The 21,799-nt window shown below is 42.6% G+C and overlaps 1 protein-coding gene across 3 annotated transcripts in view; it reads right to left on the reverse strand.

Annotated features, from left to right (window-relative positions):
- The window catches only part of lmbrd1 (LMBR1 domain containing 1), a 351,792-nt gene that overhangs the window by 196,993 nt on the left and 133,000 nt on the right, over positions 1–21,799 (reverse strand). For all 3 annotated transcript variants that reach the window (XR_015079486.1, XM_085996567.1, XM_085996566.1), the window contains exons 4-5: positions 7,364–7,461; positions 4,707–4,774 (exon numbers count right to left, since the gene is read on the reverse strand). Coding sequence is in view for 2 of the 3 variants with exons in the window: in XM_085996567.1 (XP_085852693.1) it covers positions 4,707–4,774; positions 7,364–7,461 (166 nt within the window). In the remaining variant the exon portion in view is untranslated. The remainder of the gene's footprint in view (positions 1–4,706; positions 4,775–7,363; positions 7,462–21,799) is intronic.

The following is a 21,799-nucleotide window of genomic DNA, read 5'->3' on the forward strand; positions in this document are numbered from 1 at the left end:
CATGATCCTATTGAATGGCGGCGCAGGCCCGAGGGGCCGTATGGCCTACTCCTGCTCCTACTTCTTATGTTCTTATGTTATCCAAACACCTGTAAAGGAGGGGGGAAAATAGACTATAAATCACCCTAAGCCTCTGTGAATGGAGTAGATCTGCAATCAATCCTCTCAGATATATGCATGGCAAGGATTTGGGGAAAAAAAGAAAAACCATTACCAGGTTTGGGTGGAAGAGGGGAGAAAAGAGAGTAAGAAAGACGAGGAAGAATCCTTTTGTTAGGATTATACCTGTAACAACAGCATAACAAACAAAAGCACAAATGAGGTGCTTCAAATAACTCCATGTTAACAGGATTGCAACTTTCCAAACTGGTGGCACTCCCTTTCCTCCAAAAACGTGCTTGGGTATATCCCGTTGCTTGTAGACTGGCAGAGATTAAGGAAACTGAAACATCCACACAGTGTGCACCCCGCTTCATCCAACCGGACATACTGAAACAGACAAGTCTCTGCTAAAGATAGCTGTCGCCCTGCTAGCTTGTCCAAGATATAACTGTTTAGCGTGTTTCTTGTGCACCATTACCAGTTATCCTGTTCTTACATAGGTAGCAGCAACAAAATAATACAGCAAGATAAGAAACAGAATATAGACAGAAATTTCTTCATCTTTACCAAAAGGCTCACTCCCAAGCCTCTGTCATGATGCTTTATAGCCACTGAAACGTGCACAAGGAGTCTAGGATGACTGACAGTCTGATTCTTTCCTTTATCTATTTGCCTTTCCCTAGCTGGCATGCAAAAAGTCCTCGCCTCAGCAACTTACATACATGCATATTACATAGAATGTACAGCACAGAAACAGGCCATTCGGCCCAACTGGTCCATGCTGGTGTTTATGCTCCACACGAGCCTCCTCCCACCCTACTTCATCTAACTCTTATCAGCATATCCTTCTATTCCTTTCTCCCGCATGTGCTTATCTAGCTTCCCCTTAAATGCATCTGTGCTAATCACCCCAAGTACTTCCTGTGGTAGCGAGATCCACATTCTAACTACTCTCTGGGTGAAGAACTTTCTCCTGAATTCCCTATTGGATTTATTAGTGACGATCTTATATTTAATGATCCCTTGGTGTAAGGTTTGCAAAATTTCAGCAGCCCCCGAAGATTATTTTTATTAACGAAAACCTGGTTGGAATGTACCTTAAAAACCCAGGACATCAAAGATGGCTATCAGGCCTCATGGCAAAAGAGAAAGCCAGCCTGTCTGAATATCTCCCATCACTGGCTGACAAAGGATTGAAAAAAATACCAGCCTCTGAGTACTTGAAACTGTCAATCAACTGCGGTTTAGGAAGTTTTCAACACGGAACAAAGGATTGTTTGTTTACAAGCCCTCAGCAGTGTTGACTCAAGGGCTTAAGCACTTGAAGCTGTCAATCAATTGCGGTTGGACGGTGACCACAGGACAAAGGATTGTTTACACAAACACTTGAGTACTGTTTACCGAACACTTAAGGTTTGTTTGCCCAGCACTCGAGAAATCAGTGGGACATTTCAAATTGGTCAGCTCCATTCACAGACCAGTTAAACGAATGGGAAACGCATTCAAACCCATTACAGTCAATGGGGACAGATTGGTCCCTTTTGTACAACCCAGAGACGTCCAGATTTGGGCGCGAAGATGAGGGCTCCCAAATGGGGTATAAAGATAGCCCCTCAGGATGCCATTCTCTCTCTCTCTACCGCCTCGCCTCCGGTGCCCTGCCTTCAAGAGGAATGTCACAGCCCGCCCAAAGAAGTGGAATACCAGCAGTTACTTTTGAATTACTGGGGTATCTCTACTTCGGGCGGTGAAAAATCCAAGGCAGACTGCAGGGCACGGAGCAGGCGTTTCAACATCGTAGACTGGTGAGCATAAACTTCCTGGCCCATTACAAGGCAACCTAGATAGGTGTAGGTATAATGGGAATTAATGGGGGATTTTGTTAAATTGTAATTTTAGTCAATTTTCCCTCGATGTGTCCGTCTTCTTTTCTCCTCCCCGTTAAAGTAAAAGTGTGCTGTAATTCATAATTATTATTATTATTATTTTTTTTTTTAAACTGTATAGCAATTTATCCTTCATTTCAATAAAACATTGGCTTTCTTTGCACCAAACCACTGGTCTCGTTTTGTCTATATCGCTACTGAAATAAGTCCGGCGGTCAGAACCAAAGGGTAAGCGATTCGAACCGCACGGGGCTGGAACAGCTCAGACACACGGCTGACTGACCAGGCAAAAACCCCAAAACCAACCACCAAAACCCCCTACATTGGCAACTCGGCCGCAATGAGAAGCTTGCTGTGTAAGACCTGCATTTCACCATTATGTGGTGCAGCACAGGGGCAGTCTCCGGATACAGTATTAAGTAATTGCAGACAAAATTAAAATTTCCTGATTACACCAATGATCACCCATCGGATAAGTTATTGTAACTAAATATTGCATCAAAACAAGGAGCATACAGAGATGCTTCTGGAGTAATTTTATTGAAAGAGAAATGTAGTGCACTGAACTTGCAGATTAAATAGAGGGGTTTAACCTGGCAGCAGCCATTAATCAAGGTTTGCGAGAACAGATGGATGACAAAAAAACGTTGTTCTTGCATCACTGCAGTTACAGTTGCTATATTAAAGGTGATTAAGTACAGAAGCTCCAACAGGGATCTGGACATGGTCCATCTGTTTGAGAAACTGTGGAAAATGTGGTACAATTTTATACATTGCTGTCATATTCATTCTACAGCCATTTTAGAGTGGGATATTCTCCACCACTACATGCTTGAGTAACCTCATGGTATTACAAATTAACAAATATATATATCTATTGCATAGTCTTCCTTTCAGGGTTAAACCTGGAATCAAGGTAGTGCCCTGGTGGATCAAGATCATGCCACAATATTTGATCAGAGAAATACTAGAAAAAGTAGGCTTTCAGACAAGAGTTGTTTAACTTTTCTTCTAATTTTCCCCCCTTCTCCCTTTTTTGGGTGGATTTTTATTTTCTGTATTTTTATTCTTTAGTAAAATTACTAAACCTCTGCAGCCAGTCGCTATTGTTTTCTGTTTTTGGATCCTACAGATTCAAATTTGCCAAATGAGCCTTTTCTCTACTTCAATGTTTAGGATAGTCTGGTTCAGATAATCCTAGGCTGCATTTGAGGCATATTAATTTAGTATTGTGCCCCTACTCACTACTCTAATCAACACAGCTATCTCCTACAAATGTTACTGAACTACTGTCACAGTAAGATTTTGCATGGTTGTATGTTTGGTACAGTTTCATTGTAATTTTAAATAAATTGTAACACATTTGTCAGTAGACAAACAAATGAACCTCAATAAAACTTGTTTTTAATAAAAAAGGGTTGCGACATAGCACAATCTTAACAGTTTTATTATATCATGTGGTGGGGGGCAGCTGCAGCAGCTAGTATGAACACAATAGTCTTGCCTCAGCATTAATCAATAATGCTGCAGGTGAAAAATAGAAGGAATGCAAAGTAGGACATGATGTCTAGCACTCTTGAGCCCAAAGATGAATAATTAAGTTTCAAATATTTGGGGTAGGTTCTCACCGACAATCCTGATCTCAGCTGCACTGCTGTAGAGAGGGCACTAAGGACCGGCCAGGCACTTCCCTGGGATGGAGTACTGGGGCATGGAGGAAGAGATGAAGTAGTTACCTCCTTGTATTTGTTTCTGAGCAGTGTCAGCAGCATCCAGGAAAAGAAGACATCCACTTTGTCTGGATAAAGCCATTGTGTTGACTCAGCCATTAGTCACCATGTGGTACACAAGCCGAAGAATGTACAGGACCAGAAGAGACCATCTGGAGGGTCCCAAAATTCAAAAATTCTGTACTATCCTCGATCTCTTATATCCCTCGATCACTTATTTCACCAAAATTTATCAAGCTCCCACTTGCATCTGCTGACATGCTCTGCCTCTCTGAGCGTTCTGCTCCACATATTCCCCAGCCACTCTGATTTAAAGAGTTTGGTCACTTTCCCTCTTCTGAGCTCAATTCCACATCCCTTTGAATATATACAACTGGACTTAATAGTTGATTAGACAAGTCCCGTCTCTGAAATTCACTCGGCTTTGGGCTTGCAGATCATGCAGTCAGGTGGTGTTTTATCATCACCGAGCTCCATCCTATTTCCGATATATATTGGATTTGAGTACATAACCTAGGCTAATTCTTCAGTGCAATGCTGGGGGAGTACAGCATTGTGGAGGTGTTACCTTTCATATAAGGCATCAAATCAAGATTCCTGTCTGCTTGCTCAGTAGGCACAATTTGAAGAGCAGGGATATCTCTCCCAATATCCTGGCCAACAAATTATCTGGTTTGTTTGAGGAACCTTGCTGTGAGCAAATTGGCTGCCACATTTCTTAAAATCAGTGACTGCACTTCAAAAGTAAACACATTAGGCAATCTGGAGTATGTAAAAAGGCACAGCATAAAATGCAAGTTTTGCTTTGCAGATGCTGTAATTGTAGCCTAAATGCACCTTAAGACACTAAATATGTGATAGTTGAGGTGGGGAGAAAAGGGGATAAATTGTAGAACTCACTATTTAGATAGCAATTTAGCATCATGAACATGAATACACACCCCCACAGAGCAAACAAAAACTTTGCCTTTTATTCCAATAAACTTACCCAATTAAGAGAAGGATGGAACAGACAAACACAAAACCCATGGTATACTTCAGTGCATTCTTCACTTGCTGAAAAGAACAGAAGCAATTAAGGTCAATATCAACATCAACCATAAGTGAGAGTTGCATTTTTCTGATTTTTTAATAGCAGGAGCAACTGGACAAGTTGAAAAGAAAGGGACCTTAAGGCCTAGATGCAGAATACCCAGCATGTCAATTCTCCAAGTAAACCTACTTTTGAAAAGAAAATCTAAAAACAGCATACATTATCACTGACTTTGTCAACTTAGGTGGCTAAGTGCATTGCAGCTGGAGTTTGGTGTCCATTTCTGAGGTTGCAATCCTTATATAGCTGGGTAGGTACAATTGGCTTACTAACATAACTATCGCTGTACTAGAAACAGTAGAGACTCGGTGGTAATATTGATTTAACTAACAGCACACTATCCTAACAGTTGAGCTTTCAAAACTGAAATACTTGAGAGTTATGAAGGTTTTCACTGTATTGCCCCTTTCAAGACCTACATTCTTCATCCAATATTGTGATTCTATCACATACTTGGTAATTCATTGGAAAAAAAAAAGTTAATCTGAAAGCTGCTAGTGACACTATTTAAAATGTGAAAGTAGTAAGCATGCTGCAGCTCCATCTTCATTAGGCTCTGACCTGATCCCATTGCCTTGACAACCGCTGGTACTAAGTTTAAAAAAAAACTGTCCTTAGATTTGCATAGAGTTTACAGCACAAAAACGGGCCATTCGGCCCAACTGGTCCATGCTGGTATTTATGCTCCACACGAGCCCCCTCCCACCTCTCCATCTAACCCCATTAGCATAACCTTCTATTTCTTTCTCCCTCGTGCTTATCTAGCTTGCCTTAAATGCATCAAATGTAAGTCACGGGGAAACTGTTGCTGCTCCTTCTGTGCATTTTATCCAATTTCACTATTTTATTCAGAGATCAAAACCAACATGAAGATACAGTTGACACAAAGAAAAATTCTTCAAATCTAGATCAGAGCTGTCCAAACCTTTTCTCTCTGTGGGATCCATAGGTTTGTAAACATGAAGCCACAGAGGGCAAATCTAAAGTTTGAATCCATCAATCTGTATACATCTCAAGTTGCCGATACTAACAGATTCAGGTGTTCTGATTTAGAATTTATCCGCCAATGATGCAACAGCACCAAGGAAAACTATTTATAAATCTTCAAGCCCACAAAATTCAAACAGGACAAAATCAGCAAAGATGAAATAGAAGCACAAATAGGGCCGAGTTGGTTAGGCTTTGAAATCGGATGTGATGTGATTTTCCAGATTGTCAGAGCTCAGACATCACACAGCCTGCGAGCTGCTCATTGGACATCCCAATCTAGACAATATGGTGCCACTGGTACTTTGAGACATCCAGAAAGTCGACAGTTGGGATTATCGGGGGGTGGGGGGGTGGTGAGGGGAAGAGAGATATCTCTGGCATAATTAATGTTTAAATGGTCAAAAGAGTAATTGGTGAAAAGGAGGGTCATGTTAGCAACACAAGGTGCCTGCGTTCAGTATCCACAAGGCAAAGTTTGGTTCTGTGTAGCTAGCAAGTTTTTTTTTTCTTGAAACTTGAACTATGTTCTACCTAGAACGTTTTGAAGCTTTATTATTTTTGATAAAATTGGTTCGGAACACAATTTGGCAGCAGCCTATGAAAAACAGTTCACAAACCATTTCTTAAAACTTTACATATTCATTGCACAAAAAAACAATGGACTACAGATTTAGGCAGCTGCAGAAATCTGCATGCCTTTAGCTAAGAAAATGCTATTTCAATTTGCAACAGTGATGGATTGATTGTAGGAGTCATCTATCAAGGAGACATTTCTTCCTTTCCCACATGAAGGATGTTTCTCCTTGAATACCCAACAGAACTCATTCTGATGCACAGAATAGTAACCCTCTCATTGGCAGCAGATGCTGCTGCCAACATAATATAACAAGTTATAGAAATGTGAAAGCGCACAGCTGTATTCCAGTTCAGGAGTACTCTATTCAACTACTATAACAAAGAGAAACCTTTGCTGAGGGAGACACATGATTACATCACTCTGCCCCAACAGCCTCACGGTGGCCAAGTAGTATGACTGTAAACAATGAGGTCACATTATTAAGAACATAGAAACAGGAGTAGGTCATTTAGCCACTCAAGCCTGTTCCACCATTCAATGAGATCATGGCTGACCTGTATCTTCACTCCATCCACCTGCCTTGGCTCCATACCCTTCTATTCCCTTGTCTAGCAAGAATCTATCGATCTCAGATTTAAAATCAATTAATTGAGCTAGCATCTACTGCTTTTTGTGGAAGAAAATGCCACACTTCCACCACCCTTTGCGTGAAGTTCCCTAACTTTCTCCTGAATGGCCTCGCTCTGATTTTAAGGTTATGTCCCCTTGCCCTAGACTCCTCCACCAATGGAAAAAGTTTCTATCTACCCTATTAAATATTTTAAAATCCTAAAAACCTCAATCAAATCACCCCTGAACCTTATATCTTCCAGGGAATACAAGCCTAGTTTATGTAATCTCTCCTCATAATCTAACCCTTGGAGCGCTGGTAACACCATGTAGAAAGCCAAGAATCTGTATTTTTAAGCATTTTGCAGGAACTTACAGAACATTTATTGGGATCATCCTCCTCCTTCTCTTCATAGTAGAAGTAGACAAACGGGATCCACAGGAAGACACAAAACAGGATGATGGAGTACAAGGCTGTAACAAGAGAATAGCAATTATGTTCTGAGAAACAACAACTCTATTTACTCAACATAATTTATAAAACATTTACATGGGGCAGAGGCAGTGTCTCTCCTTCAGGTGATCTTCTGAATCCCATGCAAACCCTTCAACTGGGTTCTGAATAGTCCAGTCTAGATTTCTTCATGGATACCATTAATACTGTTACAGCAGAAACACCAAGGAAACATTCCAAGATACGATTGTCTCCTCAATCTACAGGTACCACAAGACACTCCACCTAGTGACTCACCCAAGAATGGAGATTTGTCCCAACTAGTTCGTCCTGCAAACTAAAACACCGAGCTGACACAATTAGCTGCTCAGTTTAAAACTTTAATCTTCAGTGCACTGGTTAAAAAAAAAACTGATTCAAACCATTCACATCGGCCAACTAAAATGTTACAAAAGAAGATTTTAATGGGCCAATTAAAAATGAGTTTCAAATGAAAAGTAATATTCAATGCCATGACAGCATGCAACAACAGGTGTAAAACACCACTGCCCACCATCCGCAATCAATCTTTCAGGAAAATCGGCACAGATGTTAAGCCATGGGTGAATGTAATTTTTCTATCAAGAGACTGCATCTGTTACTGATCCATGCATGTAGAAAAAAGATGCACAGGTTGCCTTCACCAATTTTAAAAGTAGAATACACCATAGCTATTCAAAACAATATAGAATGACACTGAAAGGAGTCCATGTAGCGCAGCACACCAGGACTAACAGCACCAAAAATACTGATATTTAAAACAAAACAATTTTGAACACAGGATTACTGATTTATGCTTTTTTGGGATAGCACAGTAATCCAAAACCTGCCAAATATTTAGGGGTATATTGCTAGCGATGATATTGGACCCAGAAGTCACGAGTTCAAATTCCACATGGCAAGTTAAATTTATTGCAACAGAAAAAAACAACCAAGAAAGTTGGCAGCCTGTTATAAAAACCCTACTGACTTGCTAATCAGCCTTGTCGGTGTTAGCACTTGATTCGGAGTCTGAAGGTTTCGGGGTCAAGTCCCACTCCAGAGACTTGAGCACATAATCTAGACTGACACGTCAATGCAGTACTGAGGGAGTGCTGCACTGTCAGAGGTTCCATCTTTCGGATGAGACATTAAATCGATACCCTGTTTGCCTTCTCAGGTAGACAATTCGAAGAGGAGCAAGGGAGTTCTCTGGGTGTCTTGGACAATATTTATCCTTCAACCAACATCACTAAAACTGATTATATGGGCATCATCTCGTTGCTATTTGTGAGATCTTGTGTGTGCAAATTGGATGCCACGTTTCCTACATTACAAGTGGCTACACTTCAAAAGTATTTCATTGGCTGTAAAACAATTTGGAACATAGAGGTTGTGAAAGCCGCTATATAAATGCAAGTTCATTCTTTTTAAAATCTCCTTCAGAGAAAGGAATCTGGCATTCCTTCTCAGTCTGGCCCACCTGACTCTACTCCCATGCTACATGACTGACTCTTAATGCCCTCAGGACATCATGCCCACATCCCAAAAACAAGAGGTCATCTGTAGACCAGAGTTGGCCAATTATGCCATCAATTACTATGAGGTGCACAGATATGCAGAATCCAAAGTAGTTGCGGACATAGAGAATGTTGTGTCCAGTTTTGATCACCACGCTTGCATAAAGACAAAGAAATTGGACACATACAAAAAAGATAATGAACATAGCACTGATCTACAGTCAATTATCTATTTTAAAATGAGGCTAATCCTTGACATATTGGCAAAGCAGCTCAGTGCTCCAATGACTAGTATAGCATTGGGAGCGTGCAAGTAATCTGCGCTCTCCACCACCACCATTTTTCCCAATTGGTGACAGGAAAATAAGTTGAGAGGAGGATGCAAAGGGATATAGGCAGGTTAAGTGAGTGGACAAGAACATGGCAGATGGGCTAGAATATGGAGAAATGTGAAGTTATCCACTTTGGTAGGAAAAATAGAAAAGCAGAATATTTTTTAAATGGTGCGAGATTGGGAAATGCTGGCTTTCAGAGGGACCTGCCAAGGTTCCCGCGAAGATGCGTAGCCGCCGACTGCAGCAGTCTGGAGGTCCCGCGCAAGCCGCTCACCAGCTTTTCAATGTAAGAAACCGCGCATGCGCGAAAATTTGAATGCACCGCACAGCCCGTTAAAGGGACCGCGCACCAAAAAAATTACAGGGAACATTGGACCTGGATATCCTTGTATTGAATCACTGAAAGTTAACATGCAGGTACAGCAAGCAATTAGGAAAGCAAATGGTATGTTAGCCTTTATGACAAAAGGATTGGAGTACAAGAAGCATTACTGCAATTATATAGGGCCCTGGGTGAGACGACATCTGGAATACAGTCTTGGTCTCCTTACCTAAGGAAGGATATACTTACCTTAGAGGGAGTGCAACAGGCCAGATCACCAACAATGAGTCAGCCTACAGGGAGGAGGTCCAGTACCTCGTGAAGTGGTGCGCCGACAACAACCTGGCCCTTAACATCAAGAAAACCAAGGAAATCATTGTGGACTTCAGGAAGTCTAAAGGCGGAAGACACACCCCCATCCACATCCAAGGGGCTGTGGTGGAAAGGGTGGGCAGCTTTAAGTTCCTCGGAGTCCACATCACGGAAGACCTCTCCTGGTCCCTCAATACCTCCTCTTTGGTGAAGAAGGCCCAGCAGCACCTATATTTCCTAAGGAGGCTGAAAGGATGCAACCGGTTACCCCGGATCCTCTCTAACTTTTACCGCTGCACAATAGAGAGCATCCTGACGAACTGTATCACAGTGTGGTATAGCAGCTGTACCTCCTATGACTGGAAAGCCCTGCAGCAGGTAGTCAAAACTGCCCAACGCATTACCGGCACCCAGCTACCGACCATTGAGAACATCTACCAGAAACGTTGTCTACGGAGGTCACTGACCATCATCAAAGACCCTACCCACCCCAGCCACAGTTTGTTCGCCCCCCTGCCATCTGGGAGACGCTACAGATGCATTCGCACCCGCACGACCAGATTTAGGAACAGCTTCTTTCCCAGGGCTGTCATCCTACTGAACTCTGCTAATAAACTCTAAAGCCTGCACATCTGTCAATGCACTTTATTATGTTTATGTTTATGTTACAAGCCAAATGTATGTTAAATGTCTTAATTAAAATGTACACTCTCGGGAGCCGCAAGCTTACATTTCGTTGTACTGCACTTGTGCACTAACAATGACAATAAAGTTCACAGAATCACAGAAACCCCACAGTACAGATAGAGGCCATTTCGGCCCATCGAGCCTGCACCGACACATATCCCACCCGATCCTCATAACCCCTACACCAACACATATCCCACCCTATCCCCGTAACCCCACGTATTTAATCCCCCTAGCACTAAGGGTCAATTTATCATAGCCAATCAACCTAACCCGCACATCTTTGGACTGTGGGAGGAAACCGGAGCACCCGGAGGAAACCCACGCAAACACGGGGAGAATGTGCAAACTCCACACAGACAGTCACCCGAGGCTGGATTCGAACCCGGGTCCCTGGCGCGGTGAGGCAACAGTGCTAACCACTATGCCACCGTGCTGATTATTATTATTATTATTATTAAAGGTTCACCAGACTAATTTATGGGATGGGGGAGGAAATTGTCCTACGAGGAGAGATTGAGGAGATTAGGCCTATATTCCCTGGAATTTAGACTAATGAGAGGTGATCTCATTGAAACATATAAAATTCTTACAGGGCTTGACAGGATAGAGTCTGGGAGGATGTCACCCCTGGCTGGGGAGTCTAGAACTAGGGGTCACAGTCTCAGAATAAGGGGTCAGCCATTTAGGACTGAGATGAGGAGAAATGTCTTCACTCAAAGAGTTGTGAATCTTTGGAATTCTCTACCCCAGAGGGCTGTGGAGGCTCAGTCGTTGCATATATTCAAGGCAGAGATCAATAGGTTTTTGGATATTAAGGAAATCAAGGGATATGGGGATAGTGCGGGAAGGTGAAGTTTAAGTATAAAATCAGCCGTGATCTTATTCAATGGCGGTGCAGGCTCGAAGGGCCGAATTGCCCACTTCTGCTCCTATTTCTTATGTTCTTACAAGAGGTAGCACATTTTTTTCAAAAAAACAGTAAGTAGCAGGGAGCGGTGTCATTTGGTGGGCAGCACAATGACAAAAATGCAGACAGTGGCACTCGGGTAGAATTGAGACATTTTACACCAGGCAATGATTAAACAACAAAACCGTTTTTGGGCTAAATTTTGAGGTGGTTGGGAACCCGCTGTCAACTCGCTCCCACACGCCTTTCCTGCATGTGCATGTCAGCTTGGAGCCGATCCAACTTGCAGTGGTGGGGGATCCAATATGAGGTACTTTACAGGCACTTAAGAGCCTTTTTCCCCCCTACTTGCTAAATTTCCGTGCATGGCCATGGGATTCATGCAGCTCGGGCGGGAACCACGTCTGTCAACCTGAGGCGGGAGTTCCATGGCCATTGCTCCAGCTGATTACTTGACAGCATGAAAAACCAACCAAAATAAAAACATGTTGATTACGTCAGCTAACAGATTGATGGAGATTCTGTTCTACTTGAAAAGCTACTGGCAAATGTTAATTTTTCACTGGTCATTCTCAGCTGTTGCCTTCTAACTGAACAGTAATTGCAGTGAATTGATCTGCACTATAAAAATGACATATACCATTTCAATAAATGTGTGTGCTGTTTCTGGACAGGTTTTTCACACAGTATACTATGATTGTCCAGTTACACGTTAAATCAAGTCATCAACCGTCACAATTTCATTCTCATCACTCATTTCACTGGTTCAATTTCTTTCAGTCCCTGAATATGACTTAATTTAATTTTTCAGTCTGAAACTTTAGGGTGAATTTCTGCAACGGTTCTCTCACTTGTCCATTGTTAACTTCAATGGAAGAGCTGCAGAAATCCCAGAAACACATTGTAAGCACCACTTACACTGTTTGTCAGGGATTCCGCAGTTCTTCTGCTGAACTTGCATAAGATGTAAATCCACCTCTTTACAATTATATTTAAAACTTGCTTAATTTTATGTATTACCTATACACACACATCTTTTATTTGTGTCAGTTACTGATACAAAAGTCTATAGATTTGTGACTAAAGCACCAATAACTTCCATTTAATGTACTTTTTAAATTATGTTCTTGATTATATATGTAGAGTCATGATGATAATTAAATATTTCTTTGTCACTCATATATAACTTTTATTATATTGTACAGTAAAGATTCAACACTCACTATGTTAGGTTAAACATAAAATTTAATGCGGCCATGGTCCCTTTAAGAATCCCGGCTTAAAAAGAGTCATGCATGACATCACCAGGCCCGCTCCATCTCATTGGACCGGGTAACGCGCTGGGTAGGCTTAATAGGCCCCATTAAGTTCATTTTCTACAGTTGGATGGAGCCAGCAGCGGGGTCACAACCCGCCACGGACACCTGCCGCACCGGACCTGCCAAGTTAAGGAAAATTCCAGCCTTTGTGTCTCGTGAAATCATTATGCAGGGAAGCCAAGGTGGGTGTGGAGAACAGGTCTTAATATCTTTGCACCTGGAATCTTAATTTGCTATTTTGTCAATGATCTTTCAATCTAATTTCTGCTGCACCTAAAACTTCATTTTTGGGGAGCGGCGGCGTACCTGCGAGGAACGAGGCGGCTGAGCGGCGGGATAAAAGCGGCGAGGCTCAGGTAGGCCTCAGAGCGGCGGCGGACCTGCGAGGAGCAAGGCGGCGAGGTTTAAAAGCAGCGGCGAGGCTCAGGTAGGTTTACCAATCTCCAAGCTCCAAGGGAGGGAGAAGTAAAAAGTAATCGAAGTGTGACGTTACCAGAAAGCAGGCAAGTGATTGGTTGGTGAGTATTTCTCTCTTTTTAAAAAAATTTAAACTCTGTGGTTTATAGTTTCTAAGCTCTCTGTGGTGTAGCGGGGACTGTTGCTAAACCAGGGCCCTTAATTATATCATTTAACTGTAGTATAATTGGTGGGATTGATTTGATTCGATTTAATTTGAATTAATTAAAGGTTAAGTCATGGCAGGACAGCCCGGCCCCATGGTATGCTCCTCCTGCGCTATGTGGGAACTCAGGGACACTTCCTGTGTCCCTGACGACCATGTGTGCATGAAGTGTATCCAGCTGCAACTACTAGCAGACCGCATTGCGGCGCTGGAGCTGCGATTGGATTCATACTGGACCATTCGCGATGCTGAGGACGTCGTGGATAGCACGTTTAAGCAGTTGGTCACACCACAGGCAAAGGTTGCACAGGCAGGAAGGGAATGGGTGACCAACAGGCAGAGTAGTAGGCACAGGCAGGTAGTGCAGGAGTCCCCTGTGGACATCACCCTCTCAAACAGATATACCACTTTGAATACTGTTGAGGGGGATGGCTTATCAGAGGAAGGCAGCAGCAGCCAACTTCCTGGCACCAGGAGTGGTTCTGCTGCACGGGATGGGAGGAAAAAGAGGGGTAGAGCTATAGTAATATGGGATTCTATTGTAAGGGGAAGAGATAGGCATTTCTGCAGCCGCAAACGAGACTCCAGGATGGTGTGTTGCCTCCCTGGTGCAAGGGTCAAGGATGTCTCAGAGTGGCTGCAGAACATTTTGGAAGGGGAGGGTGAACAGCCAGTTGTCATGGTGCATATAGGTACCAACAATATAGGTAAAAAACAGGATGAGGTCCTAAAAGCTGAATATAGGGAGTTAGGAGGTAAATTAAAAAATAGGACCTCAAAGTTAGTAATCTCAGGATTGCTACCAGTGCCACGTGCTAGTCAGAGTAGAAATAGAAGGTTATTTCAGATGAATACGTGGCTAAAGGAATTGTGCAAGGGGGAGGGATTCAAATTCCTGGGACATTGGAACCAGTTCTGGGGAAGGTGGGACCAGTACAAACCGGACGGTTTGCATCTGGGCAGGGCCGGGACCGATGTCCTAGGGGGAGTGTTTGCTAGTGCTCTAGGGGAGGGTTTAAACTAAAATGGCACGGGGTTGGGAACCTGAGCAGGGAGACAGAGGAAAGGGAAACAAGGATAAAAGCAAAAGATAGGAAGGAGTAAAACAAAAGTGGCAGTCAGAGAAATCAACGGTTTAAATCAAACATGGCCACAGTAAATAATAATTCTAGTAAGTCTAAGAACGTTAAAAAAACAAGCCTGAAGGCTTTGTGTCTTAATACGAGGAGCATTCATAATAAGGTGGATGAATTAGCTGCGCAAATAGAGGTAAACGAATATGATTTGATTGGGATTACGGAAATATGGTTCCAGGGTGGCCAAGGCTGGGAACTCAACATCCAGGGGTATTCAATATTCAGGAAAGATAGGCAAAAAGGAAAGGGAGATGGGGTAGCATTGCTGGTTAAAGAGGGGATTAACACAATTGTAAGGAAGGATATTAGCGCGGATTATGTGGAATCTGTATGGGTAGAACTGAGAAATACCAAGGGGCAGAAAATGTTAGTGGGAGTGGTATATAGACCTCCAAACAGTAATGCAGAGGTTGGGGATGGCATTAAAAGGGAAATTAGAGAAGCGTGCAATAAGGGCACAGCAGTCATCATGGGTGACTTTAATCTACATATAGATTGGGCTAACCAAATTAGTAATAATACTGTGGAGGAGGAATTCCTGGAGTGTTTATGGGATGGTTTCCTGGACCAATATGTCGAGGAACCAACTAGAGATCAGGCCATCTTAGACTGGCTATTATGTAATGATGAGAAAGGATTAATTAGCAATCTTGTTGTACGAGGCCCCTTGGGTCGGAGCGATCATAATATGATAAAATTCTTCATTAAGATGGAGAATGAAGTATTTGACTCAGAGATTAGGGTCCTGAATTTAAATAAAGGAAACTACGATGGTCTCAGGTGCGAGTTGGGTAGGATTGATTGGGGAATGTCACTCAAAGAGTTGACGGTGGATAGGCAATGGCAAACATTCAAAGACCGCATGGATGAACTACAGAATTTGTTCATCCCAGTTTGGCATAAAAATAAAACAAAAAAGGTGACTCAACCGTGGCTAACAAGGGAAATTAGGGATAGCATAAGATCCAAGGAGAGGACATATCAATTGGCCAGAAAAAGCAGTAAACCTGAGAGGATTGGGAGCAGTTTAGGATTCAACAAAGGAGGACAAAGGGATTAATTAAGAGGGGAAAATAGAATATGAGAGTAAGCTTTCAGGGAACATAAAAACGGACTGTAAAAGCTTTTATACATATCTGAAGAGAAAAAAAGATTAGTGAAGTCAAGCGTAGGTCCCTTGCAGTCAGAATCAGGGGAATTTATAATGGGAAACAAAGAAATGGCAGGCCAATTAAATACATATTTTGGTTCTGTCTTCAGAAAGGAGGACACAAATAATCTCCCAGAGATGTCGGGGAACATAGGGTCTGATGAAAGGGAGAAACTGAAAGAAATCAGTATTTGTCAGGAAATGGTGTTAGGGAAATTGACGGGATGGAAGGCCGATAAATCCCCAGGGCCTGATAATCTGCATCTTAGGGTACTTAAGGAAGTGGCCCTAGAAATAGTAGATGCATTGCTGATCATCTTCCAACATTCGATGGAATCTGGAACAGTACCCATGGATTGGAGGGTAGCTAATGTTACCCCACTATTCAAAAAAGGTGGTAGAGAGAAAACGGGGAATTACAGACCAGTAAGCCTGACATCGGTAGTGGGGAAAATGCTAGAGTCCATTATAAAAGATGTAATAGCAGGGCACTTGGAAAACAGTGACAGGATCGGACAAAGTCAACATCGATTTACAAAAGGTAAATCGTGCTCGGCTAATCTACTGGAATTTTTTTGAGGATGTAACTGGTAAAATAGATAAGGGAGAACCAGTGGATGTGGTGTATTTGGACTTTCAAAAGGCTTTCGATGAGGTCCTGCATAAGAGATTAGCGTGTAAAGTTAAGGCACATGGGATTGGGGGCAAGGTATTGACTTGGATAGAGAACTGGTTGGCAGACAGAAAGCAAAGAGTTGGAATAAACGGCTTTTTTTCCGAGTGGCAGGCAATGACTAGTGGGGTACCGCAAGGATCGGTCCTTGGACCCCAGCTATTCACAATATATATTAATGATCTAGACAAGGGAACTAGATGTAATAACTCCAAGTTTGCAGACGACACAAAGCTGGGTGGGCGTGTGTGCTGTGAGGAGGATGCCGAGAAACTCCAGGATGATTTGGACAGGTTAGGTGATTGGGCAGAAGCATGGTAGATGCACTATAATGTGGATAAATGCGAGGTTATCCACTTTGGTGTAAAAAACAGGAAGGCAGATTATTATCTGAATGGCAATAGATTGGGAGAAGGGGAAGTGCAACGAGACCTGGGTGTCCTTGTGCGCCAGTCGCTGAAGGTAAGCATGCAGGTGCAGCAGGCGGTTAAGAAGGCAAATGGTATGTTGGCCTTCGTAGCGAGAGGGTTTGAGTACAGGAACAAGGATGTCTTGCTGCAGTTGTACAGGGCCTTGGTGAGGCCACATCTTGAGTATTGTGTGCAGTTTTGGTCACCTTATCTGAGGAAGGATGTTCTTGCCATGGAGGGAGTGCAGCAAAGATTCACCAGGCTGATACCTGGGATGACAGGAATGACATATGAGGAGAGATTGGGTCGATTGAGCTTATACTCACTGGAGTTTAGAAGAATGAGAGGGGATCTCATTGAAACTTATAAAATTCTGACAGGACTGGACAGACTAGATGCAGGAAGGATGTTCCCGATGGTCAGGGAGTCCAGAACCAGGAGTCACAGTCGAAGGATAAGGGGTAAGCCATTTAGGACTGAGATGAGGAGGAATTTCTACACCCAGAGAGTGGTGAACCTGTGGCATTCTCTACCACAGAAGGCAGTAGAGGCCAATTCATTAAATATATTCAAGAAGGAGTTGGATATATTTCTTAAGGCTAAAGTGATCAAGGGATATGGGGAGAAAGCACAGACAGGGTACTGAATTTGGATGATCAGCCATGATCGCACTGAATGGCGGAGCAGGCTCGAGGGGCCGAATGGCCTACTCCTGCTCCTATCTTCTATGTATGTTTCTATAATTTGCACACATAAAAGTCCTAAAATCTACAGATCCTGGTTCTCCTTTTAAAATTTTTTCACACTATTCACTAATCTATAAAAGATGATCTCCAACATAGAATCCTGATACAGTGCAACTGCCATTAAAATAGTGCCAGTTGCAAGATGCAGTCAGTGCTTGAAACAGGTGCTCGTAAACTGTTGTCCTAAATAGTGCAACTTCGTCCACTGGTCCAAAACTAAGAAACAATGTACAATGAAAATACTTAACTGAAGGAGCACTAATTTCAGCGACTTGAGGAGGGATCTGGTCTGGGTAAATTGGAGTCAAAGACTGGCAGGCAGAAATATAAATGGAGCAATGGGCGACCTTTAAAGAGGAAATGGTTTGGGTACAGTCTAGCTACATTCCAACAAGGTGGAAAAGGGAGGACAACCAAAGCCAGAGCTCCCAGGATGACAAAGGAGTTAGAGAGTATGATGAAGTAGAAAAAGGGAGTATATGACAGATGTCAGCTTGACAATACAAGTGAGAATCAGGGTGAATATAAAAGATATAGAGGAGAAGTGAAAAAGGAAATAAGAGGGGCAAACAGACAATACGAGAATTGGCGGCTAACATAAAAGGGAATCCAAAAGGTCTTCTATAGGCATATTAATGGTAAAAGGGTCATCAGGAGTGGTGGGGCCAATTAGGGACCAAAATGGAGGGCTATTGGTGGGGGCAGAAGGCATGGCTGAGGTACTAAATGAGTACTTTGCATCAGTGTTTACCCAGGAAAAGGATTTTGCCAAAGCTATGGAAAACGAGGAGGTTGCTGGGAAACTGGATGAGCTAAAAATAGATAAAGGAGGTACTAAGAAGGCTGGTGGTATTTAAAGTGGATAAGTCACCCATTCTGGATGGGATGCATCCTAGGCTGCTGAGGGAAGTAAGGGTAGAAATTGCAGAGGTGCTGGCTGCAATCTTCCAATCCCCCTTAGGTACAGGGGTGGTGCCAAAGGACTGGAGGAGTGCAAATGTTACATCTTGTTCAAAAAAGGGGAGAAGGATAAACCTGGCAATTACAGGCTAGTCAGTTTAATGTCAGTGGTGGGGAAGCTTTTAGAAACAATAATCTGGGAGAAAATTAACAGCCACTTGGACAAGCATGGACTAATAAAGGAGAGCCAGCACAGATTTGTCACGGGCAAATCGTGTTTGACTAACTCTTATTTTTTTGATGAGGTAACTGAGAGGGTGGATGAGGGTAGTGCAGTTGTTGTGTATATGGACTTTCAAAAGGCATTTGATAAAGTGCCACATATTTGGATTGTTAGGAAAATTGAAGCCCATGGGATAAAGGGGCAGTAGCAGCATGGACACCAAATTGACTAAGGGATAGAAAACAAGGAGTTGTGAATGGCTGTTTTTCGGACTGCAGGGAGGTATACAGTGGCATTCCCCACGGTTCAGTACTAGGAGCATGCTGTTTTTGATAAACATTAATAACTTGGACTCAGGGGTACAGGGCACAATTTCGACATTTGCAGATGACATGAAACTTGGAAGTGTAGTAAATAGTGAGAGAGATAGTAATAGACTTCAAGAGGTGGTGGAATAGGTGGACACATGGCAGATGAAATTCAATGCCGAAAAATGTGAGGCGATACATTTTGGGTAGGAGGCATGAGGAGAGACAATACATGCTAAATGGTACAATTTTAAATGGGGCACAAGAACAGAGAGACCTGGGGGTGTTTGTGCTCAAATCTTTGAAGGTGACAGGACAGGTTAACAAAGCAGTTAATAAAGCATGTGGGATCCTGGGCTTTATAAATAGAGGCATAGAGTACAAAAGCCAGGAAGTTATGCTAAACCTACATAAAACACTAGTAGGAGTATGAGTCCAATTCTGGGCACCACACTTTAGGAAGGATGTGAAGGCTTTGGAGGGGGTGCAGAAGAGATTTACAAGAATGGTTCCAGGGATGAGGGATTACAATTACGTGGATAGACTGGAGAAGGTGATTGTTCTCCTTAGAGCAGAGACTGCCAAGAGGAGATTTGATAGTGACTATCTTATATTGATGGCCTCTAGTTATGCTCTTCCCCACAAGTGGAAACGTTCTCTCTGTATCGCCATATGGTCACCATGTTATAAAAAGGGTAGAGGTGGCACTGGAGAGGGTGCAGAGAAGATTTACAAGGACGATACCAGAAATGCGAGGGTATACATATCAGGAAAGGATGAACAGGCTGGGTCTCTTTTCTCTTGAAAAAAGGCTGAAGGGTGATCTAATAGAGGTCTTTAAAATTATGAAAGATTTTGGCAAGAGTGGATACAGAGAGAATGTTTCCACTTGTGGGGAAGAGCATAACTAGAGGCCATCAATATAAGATAGTCACCAAGAAATACAATAGGGAATTCAGAGAAACTTCTTTACCCAAAGAGTGGTGAGGATGTAGAACTCGCTACCACAGGGAGTGGTTGAAGCGAATAGTATAGCTGCATTTAAGGGGAGGCTGGACAAGCATATGAGGGAAAACGGAATAGAGGGTTACGCTGATAGATTTAGATGAGGAAAGACGGGAGGAGGCTCGAGTGGAGCATAAACGCCAGCATAGACTGGCTGGGCCGAATGGCCTGTTTCTGAGCAGTGTATCTTATGATAGAGGTGTTTAATAAGAACATAAGAAGTAGGAGCAGGAGTAGGCCATACGGCCCCTCGGGCCTGCTCCGCCATTCAATAGGATCATGGCTGATCCGAACCTAGACTCACGTTCACTTCCCTGCCCTCTCCCTGTAACCCCTAATTCCCTTATCAGCTAGGAAACTGTCTATCTCTGTTTTAAATTTATTTAGTGTCGCAGCTTCCACAGCTCACTGAGGTAGAAAATTCCATAGATTTACTACCCTCTGAGTGAAGAAGTTTCTCCTCATCTCAGTTTTGAAATGGCAGCCCCTTATTCTAAGATTATGCCCCCTAGTTCTAATCTCACCCATCAGTGGAAACATCCTCCCCGCATCCACCCGATCAATCCCCCTCACAATCTTATATGTTTCGATAAGATCGCCTCTCATTCTTCTGAATTCCAATGAGTAGAGGCCCAACCTACTCAACCTTTCCTCATAAGTCAACCCCCTCATCTCCGGAATCAACCGAGTGAACCTTCTCTGAACTGCCTCGAGAGCAAGTATATCTTTTCTTAAATATGGAAACCAAAACTGTACGCAGTATTCCAGGTGTGGCCTCACCAGTACCCTGTATAACTGCAGCAAGACTTCCCTGCTTTTATACTCCATCCCCCCTGCAATAAAAGCCAAGATTCCATTGGCCTTCCTGATCACCTGCTGTACCTGCATACTATTAAAATCATGAACAGTTTAGATACGAGTAAATAAAGAGAAACTGCTTCCAATGGCTGAAGGGTTGATAACGAGAGAGCACAGATTTAAGGTGATTAGCAAAAGAACCAGAGGTGACATGAGGAAAACCTTTTTACGCAGCAAGTGGTTAGGATTTGGAATGCACTGCCTGATAGGGTGGTGGATACAGATTCAATAGTAGCCTTCAAAAGGGAATTGGATAAATACTTGAAGGAGATAAATTGCAGAGATATGGGGCAAGAGTGGGGGAGTGGGACTAACTGGATTGCTCTTCGAAAGAGCCAGCGCAGACTCGATGGGCTGATGGCCTCCTTCTGTGCTGTACTATTCTACAATTCTATGAATGACAATTAAAAAAAAAAGTTTTATGTAAAACACACAAGACTAGGTTCTCTAACTTGAAGCAGTCTTCCTTTTACTTTTAATGATCTTAGCTGTACATTTTGTATGCAATGGTAACTTGTGCAGTTTACACCAAGGTACCAGCAAAACTTTCTTCTTCAATCATTATTCTTCCTAATTTTGTACCAGTAAAAGCAGAGATACATACAAATAGAATGAATACAAGCAGCAGGATATAATATGATATCATCTACCATTCGGTGTACATAAACGATGCTGCTAAAATGGATAGAGCAAATTAACAATGCACACTCCAGGAAAGCAGACAGCAATTGCAAAACTACTTTAACATACAGCAAAAATGAAAGTATAAAAGCTAATACGATGTCAAACATTGAACCTTCAGTTTTAAATTGGAGAATTATACAAATACTTAATGGAAAAAAACTCATGGAAATCTCTGGCCCAACTCAGACAAAAAAGATACTAAAAATAGTGAACTCCTACA

This window comes from Somniosus microcephalus, chromosome 9, assembly GCF_052327205.1.
Source record: "Somniosus microcephalus isolate GS21.2 chromosome 9, FLI_Smic_1.0, whole genome shotgun sequence".
Lineage (NCBI taxonomy): Eukaryota > Metazoa > Chordata > Chondrichthyes > Squaliformes > Somniosidae > Somniosus > Somniosus microcephalus.